This window comes from Rhipicephalus sanguineus, chromosome 3 (genome assembly GCF_013339695.2).
Source record: "Rhipicephalus sanguineus isolate Rsan-2018 chromosome 3, BIME_Rsan_1.4, whole genome shotgun sequence".
Lineage (NCBI taxonomy): Eukaryota > Metazoa > Arthropoda > Arachnida > Ixodida > Ixodidae > Rhipicephalus > Rhipicephalus sanguineus.
Genome location: NC_051178.1, coordinates 80,163,061 through 80,182,752, shown reverse-complemented (window position 1 = coordinate 80,182,752; position 19,692 = coordinate 80,163,061). Strand labels below are relative to the sequence as shown.

General features: G+C 45.3%; 1 protein-coding gene across 1 annotated transcript in view; it reads left to right on the top strand.

The window, feature by feature from the left end:
* LOC119386785 (transmembrane 9 superfamily member 2-like) overlaps positions 1-19,692 on the top strand; it is an 80,053-nt gene that overhangs the window by 8,766 nt on the left and 51,595 nt on the right. Inside the window, 1 exon segment of the mRNA XM_037654057.2 lies at positions 18,663-18,730. Within this exon segment, the coding sequence (XP_037509985.2) occupies positions 18,663-18,730 (68 nt within the window).

Below are 19,692 nucleotides of genomic sequence, written 5' to 3'. Positions count from 1 at the left end.
AAGGTGCTCATGACAATGCGGCGGAGGATTCTCGGCGGCCCGATCGCTAAAGGTTCTGAAGTTTCTTGCGAAACAGGTGAAAAATTTCGACATTTAAATTCCGCATTCTAACCAACTCCGCAATTGTACCCTTTCTTATTCACATACTCAATGTGCACATCAGAAATATTCGGCTGGATTCGGGAAAACTGAGGCACAGCAAACATATAACTTTATTAGCAACAACTTGTAGGTTTGGGCGAGTCGGTTCATGATGCGAAAACTAGAAGCAGTGCTAGTCTAGACAGCGCTAGTCCTGTTGTGTGTGTTCCTATTTTTGTCGTCGTTTTTTTCGCGCTGCTTCTAGTTTTCGCATATAACTTTAGTGCTGGGGTTATTGATTGGAGCAGAACTGCAAATGCGACGTCATTTTTAGACAAATGGACGTGTAACAAGCTACAAGGACGCCAGATCTTAAGATCACTTCGCAATTCAGCTTTTCATGTAATCAGTTAGAGCTTTCGCGCCCCTGAAACACGTATCTGAAATTTTCCATTAAAGTTGTACAGTCCGCGAGAACTCTATTTCGCACAATTCATGTGACGAAATTAATATTTTTTTGGTCTCGCTATAAAGCAGCCAAAACCTTTCCGATAGGAGAAAGAATGATTTAATTCATTTTCACTAAAGTTTATTATTAATAGATGGTGTAATGTATATGGTCGGTTACAATCAACGTGCCATTTGCGAACTATTTCAGTCAATTCTATACCGCGGCACAATAGACCATTGTAAAGCCACATTGAACATAAATTCGCGTGATTGCACTTTCTTATCTGTTATGTACTTCCTGGTGGCAAATACATTGATCTCCAGAGTGTTCAAATCTTGCGATTTTTCAAGGTTATAAAAATATTTTAACGATATTCTCCGATCGAATAATTCTTCACAACGCCGAAGAACTCCAACTTCCATATTGATGTCAATGCATGCGCTCATCATTATGGCCATCGCATGTCTAGTCAGCATCCGATTAATAGCTTAACTTCAGTCAGTTCAGAGCAAAACTCGATGTTATCCCTTAGCCGGAAGTTTCCCTTACGTCTGTGGTTGACGGTCATTGCTGTTTTCCTTATTTGACCAAAGGCCGTCATCGCGTTTGTAGCTACACTACATGACTTATTTCTCAACATAATGCCCAAACGCGCTCGCGCTTGTTAGCTCGAAACCTAAATGTTGAACTTCAAAGTAAAATTGACCAGTGTTCAACTTGTCACTCGATCAGAGACGAATACTTTTCACCACGTCGCGTTATTTTGCTCTGCTTTCGATAACAACGGCGTTAGATTGATGAGCTCTGCTGACAAATCCTCATCACTCTATGCAGCCGATGTAAGGCTGGACAAATATATAGATCAATCTAACGGCGTCGAGCAGTGCACCTGGTCCCATGTGGTGCGTCACCAAGGGACTTGATAATTAAGTTCTCATATGTGTAGAAGCGTACGGTACGCTAATTACGTTGCGCAGCCTCTACAGTCAGCCACACATATCGTCAACGGCACGTGAAGCGTCTACTATTAGCAATGTAATTTTATTACTTTTTTTTTCGTTTTGCATGCGAGGCACCGATGACGGCAGATTACCGCGAGGCACTATAGCTATGCATTTGTCTAACGCGTCTTGAAATATAAAGCTACAGCGTCCATAGAATCATAGAAATATAAAGCTACAGCGTCCAGTTTTAAGCACGTGTTGCTCCCATTGATAATTATCATTATGTGAAATAACGGAACTAGTAAACATTTTATTACCATTCCAACAGAACAGCAGTGCGCGTTGCGCGTTACCCGCCGCAAATGCTCCATTATGCGATTCTTTTATACGTATGAGTCAGAAGATCAGACAAATCCGCGGAATGTTTCTCATGCATTTCCATGCATCATATTCGCTTGCTTATCTTTTTGTTTAGTATTTTCAAGACGTATAAAATGATCACCATGCGATTTCTGACTGGCATTATTGCGTATCTTGAGGCAGTGCATCGTTGGGATTATTTTAACTTCTTTATAATGTAGGTTACGGTGTACCTGCTTTGTCTTTTATTAAAAACAGGGGTTCATTTTTATTTGAAATGCTGTGCTAAAATGATATTAATGAGAACTAACAGACAATAACGCCAAGGAAAGTATAGGGGGTGTTATGTGTAGTATTTAGAATATAAATGTGAAGAAAGTAAAGTGGACGAAAGGATAACCTGCCGCCGGCAGGGACCGGTCCCTGCCGGCGGCAGGTTATCCTTTCGTCCACTTTACTTTCTTCACATTTATATTCTAAATACTACACATAACACCCCCTATACTTTCCTTGGCGTTATTGTCTGTTAGTTCTCATTAATATTGTGTCTAACAAAGAAAACGAGCCCTTAAGAATCATCTTCTTTCCTTCGTGCTAAAATGATGAATGTCACGAACATATGCAAGGCGACCTCTGACAAGGTGATGGGATAACAGAAACTTTTCAAATAGGCATATCGAGGAATATGAGCTTATTATCTGTAAGAGATAAAGGTGTAACTACATTGCACATTAAAGAAAAAGATAAATTCGCGTTAACTTAATTCCAACTTGTTACTACCTAGACGTACACGCGTAAATTTTGACAAACGCAAGTCTTTAGTGGTGCTGTTTCGGACATGTGTCCCATTTTCTTGGCGGCTTTAGGCGTGCCTGCAGATGTGCGGCTTCTTCGAAAGAGGAGGCGGCTCCACCATTCTGCCCTTGTGGCACTAGAAAACGCTGAGAAAGAAAACCGGAGAACAGCGGAAAAAAAGAAGTTTCCCTCTCCCCACCGGGAGCTTCCGGGGCGCGGGCCGCAGTAGCGCATGTTATTTTGCTTCTTTTTTTTAAGTGTGTTTTTCACTCCACGCTCCCTAGCTACACTGTAGAGCAGCGCGCGGTTCCTCTTTGATCTTTCCCGCACTTTTCCACCTTCTGCGTTTTATTTTCCACAGCACGAGTCTTCAGTGGATTGCCATTGCTGTGTGTTCGTTCTAACAATCTTGAAAGAATATTTCTTGTTTATTTATTATTCGTGTATTGGTACTAAAATCTTACATTGCGGCCACGCCTTTTGATGAGTTTTTTTCACATAGCATATATGGTATTTCCGTTTGCCTGACTTATCCGTCAGCGAAAGATGAGAACGTTTACTCATTCGATTGCGCAAATTACATAATAAAGGACTAGCTGTTAGAACAAAACATTGCGTCTCTCTATCCACAGGCTGTTTGGGTGCAGCGCTGCTCGGGCAGCACGCAAAAATTTTCATGCTTCATGTTGTCTGTATAAAGACGATGCTTCTTTTAAGTTATACAGAATGGTTTTTAATGGCCGTTTTAGTTCAGAAATGACATATATGTATTATGTGAGCTCGGTTTAATGCAAGCGGGTGACATTACTTGCATGAAAAAGCAAAATAAATAATCGCCTATCTAAATAAAGTTCATTTATGACCTTCAAATTACACTGCCTTACCTACGTACTGCAACTGACTAACTGTAGCCACTGAGTTTGCAATAATTGGAATGAAATCTTACGATTTAATATTTATGCCATCAAATTTGAGGTAGAAATTCACTGTTTGCTTCGGTCACGTTTTTTTTTTTTTGTAAGAATCCGTTTTAAGCATCGAACAACGACAAAAGCCTAGTTTAACGCCCATGTATACAAATACTGTCGCACACTTGGCGAATGATGGTCTCGAAAAACTCTAGATACGCACGCTTGGAGAAACCATGCACGAATGTAATGGCTCGCTATTATTTTTGTTATTTAGTCAATAATGGATTTGGATTGTTCGCACAAATAATCTCTATCACTTGGTGTAATCAGCTCAAGGACCACAAGTATGTTGTGTGTCACAGGTGATTTTTGTAATGTTTAAAAAGATCACGCTGTAGGAGTTGTTTACACTTCCTGCAGTGTATTTTATGCTGCCCTAAAATAATACACGCTGTTCGAATTCTCTGCCGGCAACCAAGGCCGGCACGACGTGTTGCCGACTTGTCGCCCCGACAAGCGTTTGGCGCGCTCGGCGTTCACTCGGCCACCAACGGTGGTGCGAATCGTGCAGCCGACCTAGTGCCGACAAGCGTTTGGCGCGCTCGGCGTTCACTTGGCCACCGACGGTGGCGCGAATCGTGCAGCAGATCTAGTGCCGACGTAGCTGGCAGCGCACCTCCGGCCGACCCTTTTCGGATGCCTGGTGGCCAGTGAAGTCGGCTGCCGGCTATTTGCCAGTGATCAGCCAAACGTCGGCAGTCGGCCAGCGTTACTTGGGTACTAGGCCAGCCGGACTTCTGCAGCCTATCGAGCCACCTCGACGGCCGTTCCAGCAAATCGGGATGGACTTACTGGGGCCGTTCCCGACGTCCAATACCGGAAACAAATGGATCGTCGTAGCTACCGACTACCTCACCCGCTACGCCGAGACAAGGGCCCTGCCCAGAGGCAGTGCCGCCGAGGTAGCGAAGTTCTTCGTTGAGAACATCGTCCTGCGTCATGGCGCCCCAGAAGTCCTCATCACCGACAGAGGTACGGCGTTTACTGCTGACCTAACTCAGGCAATACTGAGATACAGCCAAACAAGCCACCGCCGGACCACAGCGTACCACTCACAGACAAATGGCCTCACCGAGCGGCTAAACAAGACCATCGCCGACATGTTGGCCATGTATGTCGACGTCGAACACAAGACGTGGGATGCCATCCTTCCGTATGTGACCTTCGCATACAACACGGCCGTCCAAGAAACGACGCAGATGACGCCGTACAAGTTGGTCTACGGAAGGAGCCCGGCGACGACGCTCGACGCCATGCTACCTTGCGTCACCGACGAAGAAAACCTCGATGCCGCCGCTCACTTACAACGTGCCGAAGAAGCTCGACAACTCGCCCGCCTGCGCATCAAGACCCAGCAGCACACCGACAGCCGTCGCTACAATCTTCGACGACGCTTCGCGGAATACCAGCCCGGCGACCGTGTTTGGGTCTGGACGCCGCTACGCCGACGTGGGCTTAGCGAAAAACTCCTCCGGCGATACTTCGGGCCATATAAGGTTCTTCGACGCCTCGGCGCTCTTGACTACGAGGTGATCTCGGACGGCATTACGAACTCCCAGCGACGCCGCGCACGACCTGAAGTCGTCCATGTCGTGCGCCTTAAGTCGTTTTTTGCGCGTTAGCGCACCTGGGGACTCTATTTTTTCCCCCTTGTTATTGTAATTTATTTGTGTATGCACTTGTTTTTTTTTTCTCTTCTATGTTCTTTCACAAGCATCGGGACGATGCTTTTTCAGAGGGGGGCAATGCCACGCCCACTTTTTGTCTTGTTTTGATGAATTCGGGTTTGACCGGCAGTGTATTAGGGGGGGGGGCGTCGTATAAACCCCTGGATGCTAGATCTGGCATGAAAGGGGTACTGACACAATAGTGTATTAGGGGGGGGGGGGCGTCGTATAAACCCCTGGATGCTAGATCTGGCATTAAAGGGGTACTGACACAAAATTTTGCGACCGAGACAGTCTGCGGGATCGATTCCCGTGAACATGCGTATATCATCTGCACAATATCAACAGCGAATATAGCTTGGAAGGTATTTGTCGGAGGCTTGACCATTTTGAAACCGAAACTGACACTGGTCGGTAATGAGAAGCCTGTAATTATCTGTCTCATTTCAAAATGTGCAGTTAACATTTTGAAATGCATCCACACCAACTCGCCCAAGCGTCAACCCTTGCTAATTATCTGTCGCGCGCTGCAGCAAACGATGTGCCGTGCTATGACTAACGGGCCCCCAACAACACATCGCAGCAAAAAAATGCGAGGACAACATTTTTGTGTTAGTACCCCTTCAAAATACCGAATATGAATGCATGTGAAACATCTTAAAGGGCCCCTAAACCACCCAGCGGTCGAAATTTAGCTGACGTGAGGAAGTTGTGCTCGAGTTTACAACGAACACGTAGACGTGAGAATTTTTCGAAACGGTGCCGTAATAGCGGAGTTACACGCGTTTGATGATCGAAACGCGACGATCGCTTCTTTCCCTCTTTCCTACGTTACCCTCTTCCAAAACCGCTTTGCCCTCCTCGCTGAATGCCCCTCCTCATCTCGCGTGGCATACGTCACCGCTGACGCGCTGTTCGAGACAGCGTCTACTTCCGGTTGCCGCGACTCCGGCGACTCCGACGCTCCAGCTCGCCGTCAACTCTGTGTGTACAGTGTTCTGTATCTGTGTGGTATCTGGGTGCACTGTTCGTTGAATAACCGCTGTTGCTGCCGTGCCGGCCCGTGCCCCTACGAATCGTGCCGGTATGGACCCTGTGTTGCGCGCACGCCTTCAAAGGATCGCCAACGTGATGGGACCCGTACGGTGACACGCCGTGCCAGACCACCTCGGCTCGAGATGAGTTCACGGAGCTCATCAAACCGCAAGGCGTGGATGTGTAATTACGCTAACGACTTGGCGGTTGCGTTTCAGTCTGTCCGGCATTAAAAAAGACAGCGTCGCGTAAAACCAAATAAAATGTCCCCAAGCTGGCGCCAGGTCAAGTGGCGCCAGCTATGGAGGATTAGAAACAACTAACAAACGCGTAATCTATGTCCTCCGAGCACTCGGAAGCGCCCTTCTCGACTCGCTAAGCCTACAGCATCGATTATTTGAGTATGGCTCTCCAAAACGGGGCTGAATCGGTACGAATACCTTGCTGTCGAAGCTTAAGGACATGAATCTAAAGCAAATGGAAGCATCAGTTCGGAGCTTACACGCTACAGAGCACACGGCGGCCACTTGATAGACTCGAGGTGGACGACAACCGCTTTTGGCACTGCGGCCATGTTTTTCGGAGGCTTGCCGGCGTACGAGCGTTTCTTTTCTCACAGACTCCATCCGGGTAACTTGAGATCTGGAGACTTTTCGTCCGCTTGCTCCTTGAAAATCCCTCTACGTCTGGGTACTACCTAGGCAACTGTTTATCCCTAAGAGACCCAGCCACTCAGCGACTCAGCTGCTTGTTGATGGCGCGTGTACTTGTCTACGAACGAAGTTTGTGCGCGCGCGGATGGTGATCTGCGGCCGAGGTGTGTTTACTTTCCGTCCGTTCCAGTTTTTACACCCATCGAACGCTTCGAGATAGTCCGGGACGCGTGTTCATAGTGAATGCGCTGCGGGCTCAGCGATACTGTCTCCCCGAGTGACAATCCACGTATGCTGGCGAAGTGAGAGTCAAGTGCGCTCCGTGAGCGACACCCTGGACGTTACTTTAGCAACTGTTAATCGTTACGTCTGGGCGTAACGCTAGACACCGCCTTTACATCGCGTTTGAGCCCTATGGGTATTAAATTTATGAACAGCGGTGGCCGCCTTCATCAGCTTGAGTAAAAGACCCACCAATCATGATCAAGAAATTCGATGTGGATCAGGCCCGATTGTGATCGAAAGGGGTTGTGTGACACCGGTATTATGTTTTTCACCGCTTGTCTGAAAAGGCTGAGTGAGGAAATCGGTGTCATATTCTCAAAACGCTGCCTAATGCATCCAGCAAAGCTGCTATTGCCGTGGCAGTGAAATCATGCCAGCTAGACATGTATTCAAATGTGCATGGTCATTCTTTTAGAACTGACCTGTTTCATTGGGCTGTAGTCTTCCTGCAAATTATTCGATTTTAATGCAGCTTACGGTCAAAGATTCAGGAAGGATGAAAATTTACTGGCTCGTCCCATTTTTTTATGCGCAATGCAAAAAAAAGAATAAATAAGAAATAAGGAAAAGTGCGAAAAAACTCTGAATGTCATGCGGCATGCCACACACGACTCGTAAAGGTTTGTAAACGTTATAAATCACTTGCCCTACCGCAGGTGTTGAAATGACCACCCTGCATGATCAAACTTTTTAATGCATTTATTAGCATGCACAAATTTTAATGGACAAGTGGCACCGGTATTGCTAATTATTTGACACCATGATGCTGTCACCACATGCTCAACTAGGAGTTTTATATTTTTCATATTAGTGTAACGCAAAAGTTGCCCATGCAGACTTGCAGGGAGTACTGAAAAACCCAAACGACATTACAGACAAGCACAAGCAAGGTTTGGGGCTTTGCGTAGGCAGAGTTGCTTTGGGGAACGCAACATATAAATCTGCAAGAATTGGGCACACACCCAACAGCCAGTATCAAGCATGCTCTTTACCTTTCCAGTGAGTTCGTAAAAACTTGCTTCACAATAGGTAAGCAGATATAAACACCACAAAATGGAGTAGAAGTTTTGTTTTATCTGTTAGCAGGATACTGCAGGCCTTGAGCCCAGAACAGCAGGGCAAATGAACAGAAGTAGTTATATATGATACTTAAGTTCCTGTGTAGTAACGCCCTCATATTTCAAGTATCATGAATTACCAACTCACCCAATCAGCCATTCTGTTAGGTATATGTGGATGTGTGTGCATGTGTGTTGTGTGTGTGTAAATAAGTAATGAACATAGAAAAAAAATAGTTGGTTTAATAAACACATGAAGCACAAGGCTAACGAATACACAATAAGAATAAACAATGATCAATAAAAACATATCATTCACATGCACCAACATCATAAACAAATGTACGACATGGAACCATACAGGTGCATTACAGTTCAAGATTCATAGTTCTCATTCTCTTTGTGGGCTGGTGGTAGTTTGTCCCAGTCACTTGATCGTTGAAAAAAAAAAGTGTTTAAATGTCTTAGTGATCTCATTCATCTGATAGCTACAGCGTATAGAGATGTAAAATACAGCGATCATAGGCTAGTGAGTGCAATCCTTGCCCCCAGTTTGAAGAACACACACACAAAAAATAACCACTAATGCACAGGCCAACCCAGGTATAGCCAGGAAAAAAACAGAATACTTTAGAATTCCGCTAGAAAACAAATACGACACCTTAGAACAAGAAGAAACAAAAGACATAGAGGAAACCACAACTAGACCGATTTCTGAATCTGTAGTCGAAGTTGGAGGTAAAGCATCAATGCAAGAAGTAAGCAACATCTCTTGAACCACAAAAGACTGGATAAAGAAACAACAACAGATAAGTGGGTGGGCATAGATAAATAGAATTTGCTTAGCTATTAAAGCTATCAATAAGTATAAGCCCAGTGACATATGGAATTATGATATCAAAGAGCAGTGAAAAAGGTGATGGCATCGAAACAGCTACCAGGCAACTCTATAGGAAAGACCAAAATGCATGCAGTGAAAGATAAGCATGGCAATATTAATGGTAAACTGAATGATGTGGTAAACTGAATGAGTGCATCACTTGTTACACCACTAAAACAAGATAATTTATGAGCTCGTGGCAATTTCTATTCAGGCCACATGGTTTTGAGAACACTGAAGAACTGATAGTTTTTGGTGCAAAGTTAAAAAAAGCAATTTGTACCATTCTTTTCCCTCTTAATAACATACTGCCATGAAACCAAGGCGAGTAAAAGTCCTTGATTACTTTATCAATAAAAACTGATTCAGTGTTTCAGATTAGCAAGCCTTTAATGTTGAAGTAAGGCCCGTATTCTGAAATGCTCCTTGCCTCAGCGAGGAGGCCATAACTGCTTCAGGACGCCTTGCCATGTATTCTATAACGCTTCTTACCAAGGTTCCCTCACTGAGGCCTTCCTTGGTGCAACCTTCGTGCCTCCTTACCTCGCTCCTCGCACTAAAAGGGTGCTTCTCTGCAGTACTTTGTCAGTGACACTGTGTCCGATCTTTTTTTTTTTTTCCTTGTACTTCTGCACGAGCTGTGTAATTATATCCTTCCCATTGCCGATCGAAAATTGCTTGTCGGGCATGTTTTTTAATGTGCGGCTGAACAGTGGCCAAAATTTTTCATTAAGGTGGTGCAGTACGAAGAGGACAGGGTACACAGAGACGACGAAGATGGAATGCTTACTGCCAACTCATGCTTTGCATTTCAAAGGGTTAAACATTCTTCAGCGAGACCCGTATTACACCTTTGAATGCGTACCACCCTGTGTTTGTGACATCATATACTACGTCCTACCTTCCCGTGCAGGCAGTCAAAAACAAATGGTGATCCTCCTGCATACAAATCGTTATTTGCAGTCACCACTGTCGGGTTCCCAAAAGCTGTCGAAGCTCACTACAGTGTCAAATGAAAAAGAACCACATGTCCTGCATGGTTTCCTACTTGTCATTCGGGCTGGCTATCACAGGAAAATATTAGCAACTGTCTTAAAACGGGCGAAATTCAGTGAAAACAGCTCTCAATGGCACAAAATAAACTTCATACCAGTAAGCACACATAAAGTGAGAACAGCTAAGATGCAAGCATTTATGACGAGAGAAATCAACAAGGAAGGAGACATGGTGAGAAAAAAATTTCCACACTCCATTAACATTGGTCCTTGCCTTATTAACTGAAACGTCATGCTTCCTTGTTTAGAGGGTACAGGTATATGTGGCTTTGTTGGTAGGTGGGCAGCTGCAATTTGAAAACAACTACATTTTTCCATTTGTGTGAATGTAAAAAAAAAAATGCTGAAAGTACACGGTAAACCATTCATGTGTGTCACTTTGTGAATCATTAAAGCAGCATATGCAGAATCGGCAACAGACAGGCAGGTACACTCTTGCGACAGAGCATCGCAAAAGCAAAGGTCAAAGGATGAAGCAACACAATAGTCAAAGGTTCTCAGTCAGGAAACAAACCAAACAACACAAGTGACATTCCCATTTCTGTTGTTTTGATGCCAAGTACAAGAGAACACAGGAAAAAAAAATACTAATTTCAGTATAACAAAGGAGCAAGCATTTGCAGCTACAAATGTTGGTTGTGTGCATCTGCTCTAGTCTGCAAATGGCAGTTGTAGGTAGAAGAAAGTGCAGTAGCAATTGAAGGGGTGCATTCGTGGAATGGTGAAAGTTACAGTGCTGGGCTGAACTGAACCAAATGAAGTATCCCATGCCTATAGAAGTGTGTCACCCATCTAGAAGTTAAATGTACCATCTAATCTAATGATGGTGCATTTAACTTCACATTTTGCATTAAGCCAGTTATAAAGTCTCATGACCAAAGGAAAACTTTTCCTAAAAAGGTGCACCTTTACCAACCACCAACTGTAGAAACAAAGTTGCAGGTGCATTCACACCACTGATACACCTGTGCGACAACATGAATGAAAGCAGTCATGCTGCTTCTCAAAACATTTCGCTTCTCTTTATCTACTCACCATGTAGACGTATCCTTGTCATTGTATGTCCAAATATTGAACACTAGCAATGTGATGTAGCCAGCAGTTGCAATTATTTCTTATTACCACCTGGCGTCTAAGGATCCTGCTCGGCTCTTTTTTTTATAGAAGCATGGACACTTTCATTACTTTGGGTGCACGTGCCCTAGATTTTTAGCATCAACTATATTAAAACTCAATCACATGCGCGGGCAGAATAGCTATTGCAAGTAATACCGGTGACACGCAGGCACTTTTGATCGCAGTCAAGGTTGACCCGGACCGGATTTCTTGATCGCGATCATCAATCATTGCTGCTGCTCGGTTCAGACTAATCCGGATCGAGTTTGACGCAGACATCAGTCAAATCGCGATGTGGGAGCCAGATATCGATGCGCAGATCGCTGATCGCAATTAAAAGTGACCGTGTAGGTACACCTGATCCGGATCGAGCCCAATCCCGATCGGTCATGATCGCGACCAATTGCCCGTGTGACACCGGTATAACGATCAGCGAAGTGCTTTCGTTCATGCCAGTTTCCAAAAACGCACAATATTCTCAGCTACACTGATAATGGCAAAGAAAACACCCGGCGAGCACGGACGCGCCGTCCGCCACCAACGTCAACAACACAAACCTCGCGTGCCTCGCGCGCCAACCCGCAAACGCGAGCTCTCCTAGGGATAAAAAGAGCATTGCACGTGTTCCTAGGTAGTACCCAGACATAGGGAGATCTTCAAGAAGCAAACGGGGAAAATATCCCCAGATCAAAGTTACCCGGATGGAGTCTGTGAGAAAAGAAACGCTCGTTTGCCGGCGTAGCTTGCGCGAAGCGGTAACTCCAGGAGGGTGATCCTCGCTCTCATTGGCTAGTTCGATGCAGACGTCACCGCTCCGTATAACATCGCTTTCTGGGGAATTCTAGGGACGGTGCAGCGTCAACCACGAGAGAAATCAAGAGCTCGATTATTCCCTATCAGGAGATGCCAAGTTTTCCCAGTTTACCTACAGTTCCTGCCGATCCCGCAACAAGTGAGCCTCGCGTTCCCGTCTCCCGAGTTAGCGGAGAGCGATTCTTTTCTCCTGTCGGACGCTCTCGATGGACGGCAGCGAAAGCGCCGGGACGCGCGCTAGCACCTCTTAGACCTAGCACGAGCAAGCGGAATAGCACATACTGAGACAGCGACGGAGCAAGCAAGACAACACATGCTCTCGTGTCGACTTGCTTACACCGTCCCTGCCTCGGTGTGAGCTATTCCGCTTGCGTTATGTATGTACACGAACAAGCCCAAGCTACTCTTCTTGCGTACAAGAATTTCTACGGGACACTTAAAATGTGTGCAGCTTCATGCAATACCATGAAGGAAAAAAAACGCAAAACACTTCTCAAACCATTCACGGAAACTACGTAGAGTCAGCACACATGACACCAATGAAAATGCCTCAACCTAGCTGTTGCCAGTACATTTGGTTCATAGGCGCTTTCTCAACATTTAGCACTTCACATTGCGTTTTCACACCTCACTTGCCTGTATTTCTTTTCCCAAGAGTCGGTTTCAGTGCTAATGAAGACGTGCTTGAAACGGCCTGCCACGTTTTAAGTGGTAACGAATTAACGCAACTTTACTAGCTCGGAAGCTGTGGACACACGCCCACCCCGTTCATGCCTCTCACACAAACCCATCACGCACCACGCGATTGTACCATTGTACTACGTGTTCCGCGTGTTCGGTGGTTGTACCTAAACCGTCCCTAGACACACTCTCTGCTCCTAGGTGAAGATGTACCTAGATGAGCTATCGCTTTGATCACGTGACTTTATGCCCACGTGACCTGAGGATCGTTCTCCTGCATTTACCGCCTCGCGTAGCTTGCCGTGCAAGTTGGACTGCTGTCGCGCGTGCGGCGACGGCCGACGTTCTGCGACACCGCGCCGTTGCGACAGGCTTGCCGCTAGCGTGAGCGGGCCCTTACGGGCCGCAGATGTCGATTCGCAAGCGGCAACACGACCAAGAACAGCAAGGTGCGCACGAACAGCTGTTTGCAGAGTAACCGGAAGTCGTCGGTTGTCGTTCGGCCAATCGCAAGCATCGAAACTGATAACGTCATAGTTTCACTGGTGATGTCACACATGTCAGTGGCGGGAATCGCGGGGACCGGAAAGGAGAAGCTATTGTTTTTTCGAAATTGTGGCGCGCCCGCGACCTGTAGCGCTGCGGCGTGTGGCATCGTTGATCGCGACGGCATTCTGCACGCGATGCGCTTGTTTACTTGAAATGTTTGGGAAAATGTCGGAGGGGGTTTAGGGGCCCTTTAAAATTAACTTCACTAAAAAAGAGTTCCCCATTGACGGTAATGGGGAACTTCAATAAGGAATTCTGCCGTATGAACAAATGCGAAGCTGAACGTCGATGGAGAAATCAAAAAATTATTTTCTTCCTTAAAACTAAAATTGTAATGACAAAAACTTGCCATATAAGAACTATTTATTTGGTTTCGGTTGAGCTATAAAGTTGATTTTTAATTGGAGCACCACGTGGTGTAAATTGCGTCTCAGTGTGGACCAAACTGAACATTTTCTTAAATTCGTGACTTTTTCTCGTAAAATTTACAAACTTCAGTGGTGTGAAAATACATTTAACGCAAAATATACCTTCCGTAGAGTAAGTATTGGTTACTGAGATATTCATACATAGCGCAGTATTACAACAACAAAAAAACGCCAGGCCTGCGATAAAACCGCAGCACAGTCACAGCGAAAGCTGGAAGAGCGGCGTTTCTAGAGCCCGTTGTAAGCTATCTTGGGGCTACAATACAAGTAGACTAGAAAGGTACCCACTACGCCATAAATCACAATTTTTGTGAAGTTGGGAAGCACCTACTAAGCCATTATTCGTCATTCTGCGGAGAAGCGAGGCACCAGCTACACGTCTGTAGGGCATTATGTGCACTTTGTTGACGCGACGACTGATGACAATGAAGAATTATGGCTCAGCCCTTTGTAATGGATTGGGAGCTTTAAACGGCCCACCAGTTATGTAATTTGCATTGGGTGACGCCCGCTCGCTATTTCCCTCTCCCGTCATGCTGTATAACATACGTTGACGTGGGAGAGAGACGGGGGGAGGGGGAAGAACTTACTGAGACCCCGAGGAAATGGATCATGCGCTCATGGGCTTCCTTGGCAACTAATCCAAGTGCACTTGCGAGGAACCCACTACGATATAAAGCATTGTAATTTTACTGAGACCCCGAGGAAATGGATCTGCGCTTATAGGCTTCCTTGGCAACCGATACAAGTGCACTTGCGAGGAACCCACTATGCTCTAAATCATTCTAATTTTTGAGAAGTAGGGCAGCAGGCACTGTGCGATTTTTCTTCATTTTACGGAGATCCGTGGTACCTGCTAAACGCATGTAAGGCATTGTGCGCACTTTGTTGATGCTGTGCTTGATGACGACGAAGAATTATGGCAGAGATCTTTGTAATGGGTTGGAAGCATTTCACAACCTACTCGTTGCGCAATTCGCATTGTGTGACGCCTCGTTACAGAATTCGTGTTGTGCGACGCTTGGTGCTTATTTTACTCTTCTACCACGCTATATTGCATATGCTAATGTGGTTCCTTCCCGACATGAAGCCTGTATAGGACCTTTTTGCAAAGCAGTTTCAAGCACCGGCATGGCTCAGAGGTTGAATACTGGCCTCCCACGCAGAGGGCCCAGGTTCGAACCTCGTTCCATCCTGGAGTTTTTTTCTTATTTCGTTTTTTTTCTTATTTCGATCGATACTGGTTACGGACACCGGCGGCGGCGGCGGCGGACAACTACGGCGCCAAAAACGACCGGTGAAATGATCTCATAACAGCTTTCGCTGTAAAAAATGCAAACATCGAAGGTTATGCCAAGATTTATGGAGGCGTATATGGAAGAAAAATTGGAGTAATATTATTGAGCTTCGAATGCCTTGCACAAACGCATTTGCTTAATATGTAAACTAAATATGGCATTGAAATCAACAACGATACTCTCAAATTAAATTTTGTGTCAAATATCACTCAGACGACGACACTGAGAAATGCGGAAGGCTACGTGGCAAAAAAAAACTTTTTCTCTCCGAAATATTCTAGCAATTCACTGTTATCAATGCAATAAATGAGCACATTTTTTTTCGAACACAACTGGGATGGTCGCAAAAATGGCTGTGACGTTTGGCGTGGAGTGACTCACACGGCAGTGAGCAAACCCAGCAGCCTTTCTGAGTCATAAACGTCGCCTCCCGGAACGCTTTACACTTTCGGCGCATGTGCACACGCAGAAGCTGCGCTGTATTGCACAGACATAAATAAGCGTTTCGGTGTTGAACACGTGCGAAATAGCGTTGATGTGTTCAGATGTTCATTGGGGTGTCAGGAGTCGACAGCAGCTCGACTTCACGTGGCAACGAGCGACATTTAGCGAGCAGTGAACAATGCCAGGTGCGCCAATGCAGAGACCGAAACCGAAACCAACGCACTTGCATCACTTCCGACTTGCGTAGTCAGTGTAGCCGCCGGCAGGTAATCGCATTTGTCATTCGCTTCCACAGCAAATGTGTAAAAAAACGAACACGTAGGGCACAGTGAATGCTTGTTCTAAAACAAGGCGAACGCCCTTTAAATAATTTTCAGCGAGTTCGCCGAAACAAGATCGAAAGTTTCTTGAAAATCGCGAGTCCCTTCGCTGCTGCGGTGGCACGTGTGAAACCAGTGAGTGAGAATATGCTCGTAATATATAAAACATGACAGCCGGAAAACGTTGAAATATACCATTTCATATCCACTGAGTAGCGTGTAAAACGGAAAAAAGCTTTTAAAATGGCTTATTTCTCATCGGAGCGCCCACTTAGCAGAGTGGCGCAGTGGAAGCGTGCTGGGCCCATAACCCAGAGGTCCGTGGATCGAAACCACGCTCTGCTATCAATTTTTTTGTTAAGTTCTTTTATTTTTTTTTCTCAACATTTTTTATTTCAGTGTCTCGTTTTCATGATATTTTTGACGCCATCCCTATTGAAAAAATCCATATGTACGGAGTCCGCAGATACGAACTTATTGGAATATGGAATGCCATATCACCGTATCATACGGATATCCGTATCTTACGGATTTCCGTATCATACGGATATCCGTATCTTACGGATTTCCGTATCTTACGGATTTCCGTATGATACGGTGATATGGCATTCCATATTCCAATAAGTCCGTATCTGCGGACTCCGTACATATGGAATTTTTCAATAGGGATGTCTCTTGTACCTGAAAAAAATCAACATTTAAAAAGAATACAGCGATCACACAGACCACTGTGCGTGACAGGCAGTGATGCTGCGCAGGTCGCGATAGACACCGACACAAGCTACGGGTTCGACAAGACACATCTCTAGAATTATTCGTGCCGCGTTAATAAAATAAAATTACCGATCTTAAACCTCGACTCATGTAGGTATAATTTATTCGCTGAGGTCACGCTTGCCCGTTTGCCCGCGCTGTTTCCTGTGATAATTCGAGGACGCGAGTTCGATTCCCGGCCATGGTGACCGCATTTAGATGGGGGGGGGGGGAACTGCAGTCACGGGCTACAAGGGTATCTCGGGAAACAAACGATCAAAAATCAATCCCCAACTGGTCCGCGATATACAGCGAAGAACCCAACAACAATATGCCCCGCCCCACAAGCTACTTAGTGTGGAGGAGGCGCAAAAATATAGAATACGGACCTATATATACCCACATTTAGGTAGATACCATAAATTAAACCCAGCCTTATAAAATTACTCTTGCCCATGGTGCGGGTCCTGGCATTCACTGCGTCACTTACCATGATAATACGCCAAAAGACCTCGAACTGTAAGTTCACCTTTGGTACTGGCCTTGCTTGGTGAGCCTTTGGAAGCCATCCTTGCTCTTGCTGACCTCGAGGCCCGCAAGGGCCTCCTGGATAAGGCTGGGCACGTCGCGGTGGCCACTGGAGTCTTCCAATAGGGACCCAGATCCTCTCCCCTTCCTTCATTGTAATCAATAAATATCATTCATTCATTCATTCATTCATTCATTCATTCATTCATTCATTCATTCATTCATTCATTTACTCGCCTGCCATGCTTCTCGGTGGACACCTCAACCATGCCCCGCGAAAGACTTTGGCCGTTGTAAACTCTTCCACAGTCTAAGAAAAAAAAAACCACAAATTATAAGAAAAAGCCGAACATTTGGGAGTAGTTCTACCATACAACAACAATCGTCATCTGGCTTGCTCGCGTTTCCTTTCTTGAAAACCCGGTTCTCGCCACTTTCCTATCAAGAATGCTGTGTCACGCTGACAGCGCGCCGTTCGTGACCGGGAAGTGACGAGACCGCGGTGATAACGCAAGGAAAGTACGCGAGGCAGATGACGATTATAGTTGTGTGGCAGGAATACCCTCCAAATACTCGATTTTTACAGCGAAAGCTGTTATGAGATCACAGCAGTGCCGTAGTTGTCCGCCGCCGCCGCCGGTGTCCGTGACCGCTATCGCCCGAAATAAGAAAAAAAAATGAAATAAATAATATTCTGGATTTGAACCCGGGTCCTCTGCGTGGCAGTCGAGTATCCTATCACAGAACCACGCTGGTGCTTGAAACTTCGTTGCAAAAAAGAAAAAGAAGAAAAAGAAAACAAGAAAAGGTGAAGTTTGCACTAAGCCGCGCAAGGCTTGAAACAGCGAAACTGGACGATTCTGAAGGCTAATCTGGTTGCTTCGAGGTTGTTTCTAGGCCTTAGCTAGGTGATGCAGGTTCTAGGTTGCTTCTAGGTTGCTGCTGGGTTTGAGCCAGGTGATGCTAGGTTGTGTTGAGAAGCGTGTAGGCGCGGTAAACGAAGTAAACCGGACGGCGTGAATAGACAATACAATAGACACAGATGAAAAAGAAGAAGGAGAAAAAGAAGATGGCTTTCGCTTTCCAGACGTCTTAGGAAAATGCATAAAGGGCGGTGTGGCTCTTTGTTTAACACAGCGCCGACACGATGTAGTGACCGCATGTGGTGTATGTCCTTTTTTTTTTTCTTTGTCGTGAGATATTCTTGCGCTCTACCTTTCGTTATAGTGCAAGATATAGGAGTATAAACTGAAAAAGGGGGGGGGGGTACAACTAGAGTTCGCCCAAGTCGCTTCATGGTTTACTAAGTACGGTCGTGCTTCTGCTGCTGATGCAATGCGTATATTTACTTACGAAGTGCTTTACAGTCAATGCAGCATTAGATTTCTTGCAAGAGTGTGTTTTCGCTGACTGTTACTTAAGGCATGGCCACGCAAAGTGGAATGTGTTGATCCACGATGAGTATTACTTACGGTATATCTCTTTCTGGCCGTACAGTCGAACGTCAGCCTGTACGTGAACCGGCTGACGTCGGAGGAGTCGGTGCTGCCGTACGAGTACCACCAGTAAGTGCTGCGTCATAGAGGAGCTCACATTGGTACCTTTGTCGTTTTTTTCTTTTTTTTTCTTAAATAATTGTATTGCATGTGAGCTGGCTAATTGAGTTTTTTCTCTGTCCATGCTTTCCATAAACCGTTGGGACGTGCAGATGACCATTTATTTGTCACTTTACGCCTGACATTGCTGTGCACTCGAATGTTTAATTGTCGAAGTAAAACACTAGGAATAGACTGTATTGCTGTGCACAATACCATGAAACAGCTATAGTATTGCTGGCCGTAATGTCCTAAACGTCGCGTTGTTGCGTTAAACGCATACTGTCGGGCAGCATTAGATCAACTTCAGTGGCTAAAATGTACACACCTTTCTTGAAAAATCGCAACAGCTTTGTTTTTTAGTAAAATTAAAGACTTCGCCGCAGAAAAAAGATATTGCAATATTATACATATGAATAAAATGAAATTTTGGTGTTTTTTGTGGCAATACCTAAGTACATGAGTGTCTTTTCCCACTTTGTTCCCATTTTTTCGTATTCTGAAGTGCACGTCGTCACTAATAATAAAGGGGGAAAGAAGGTATATTCATGCTACCACCAAACAGTGGCTTTTAGAAGGATCAGACGCGCATGCGAACTTCTCAATACGAATTCAAATGGATGAGGTGCTGTTCCTACTGTTCAATCGCCCACGCAGTGCGGGTTTTCTTATCAGTAGCCCCAATTTGAAACACAATTCAGCATAGGTTGCATCTGAAGAAGGAAGAGTGGTATACACACTAAAAAATCTCATTTGACTCTTTTTGGCGAGTCCCGTCTTGTCACTTATAAAACTCTCTTTGAAGATACACGTTTACTCTATTTTGGAGACCATTATAATCTCTTCCGAGACTCGTGGGAGGCGCGACTTTTAAAAACGGAGTGACGGTGTATCTGTAAAGATACACCGTCACTCCGTGCGCATATGTCGCA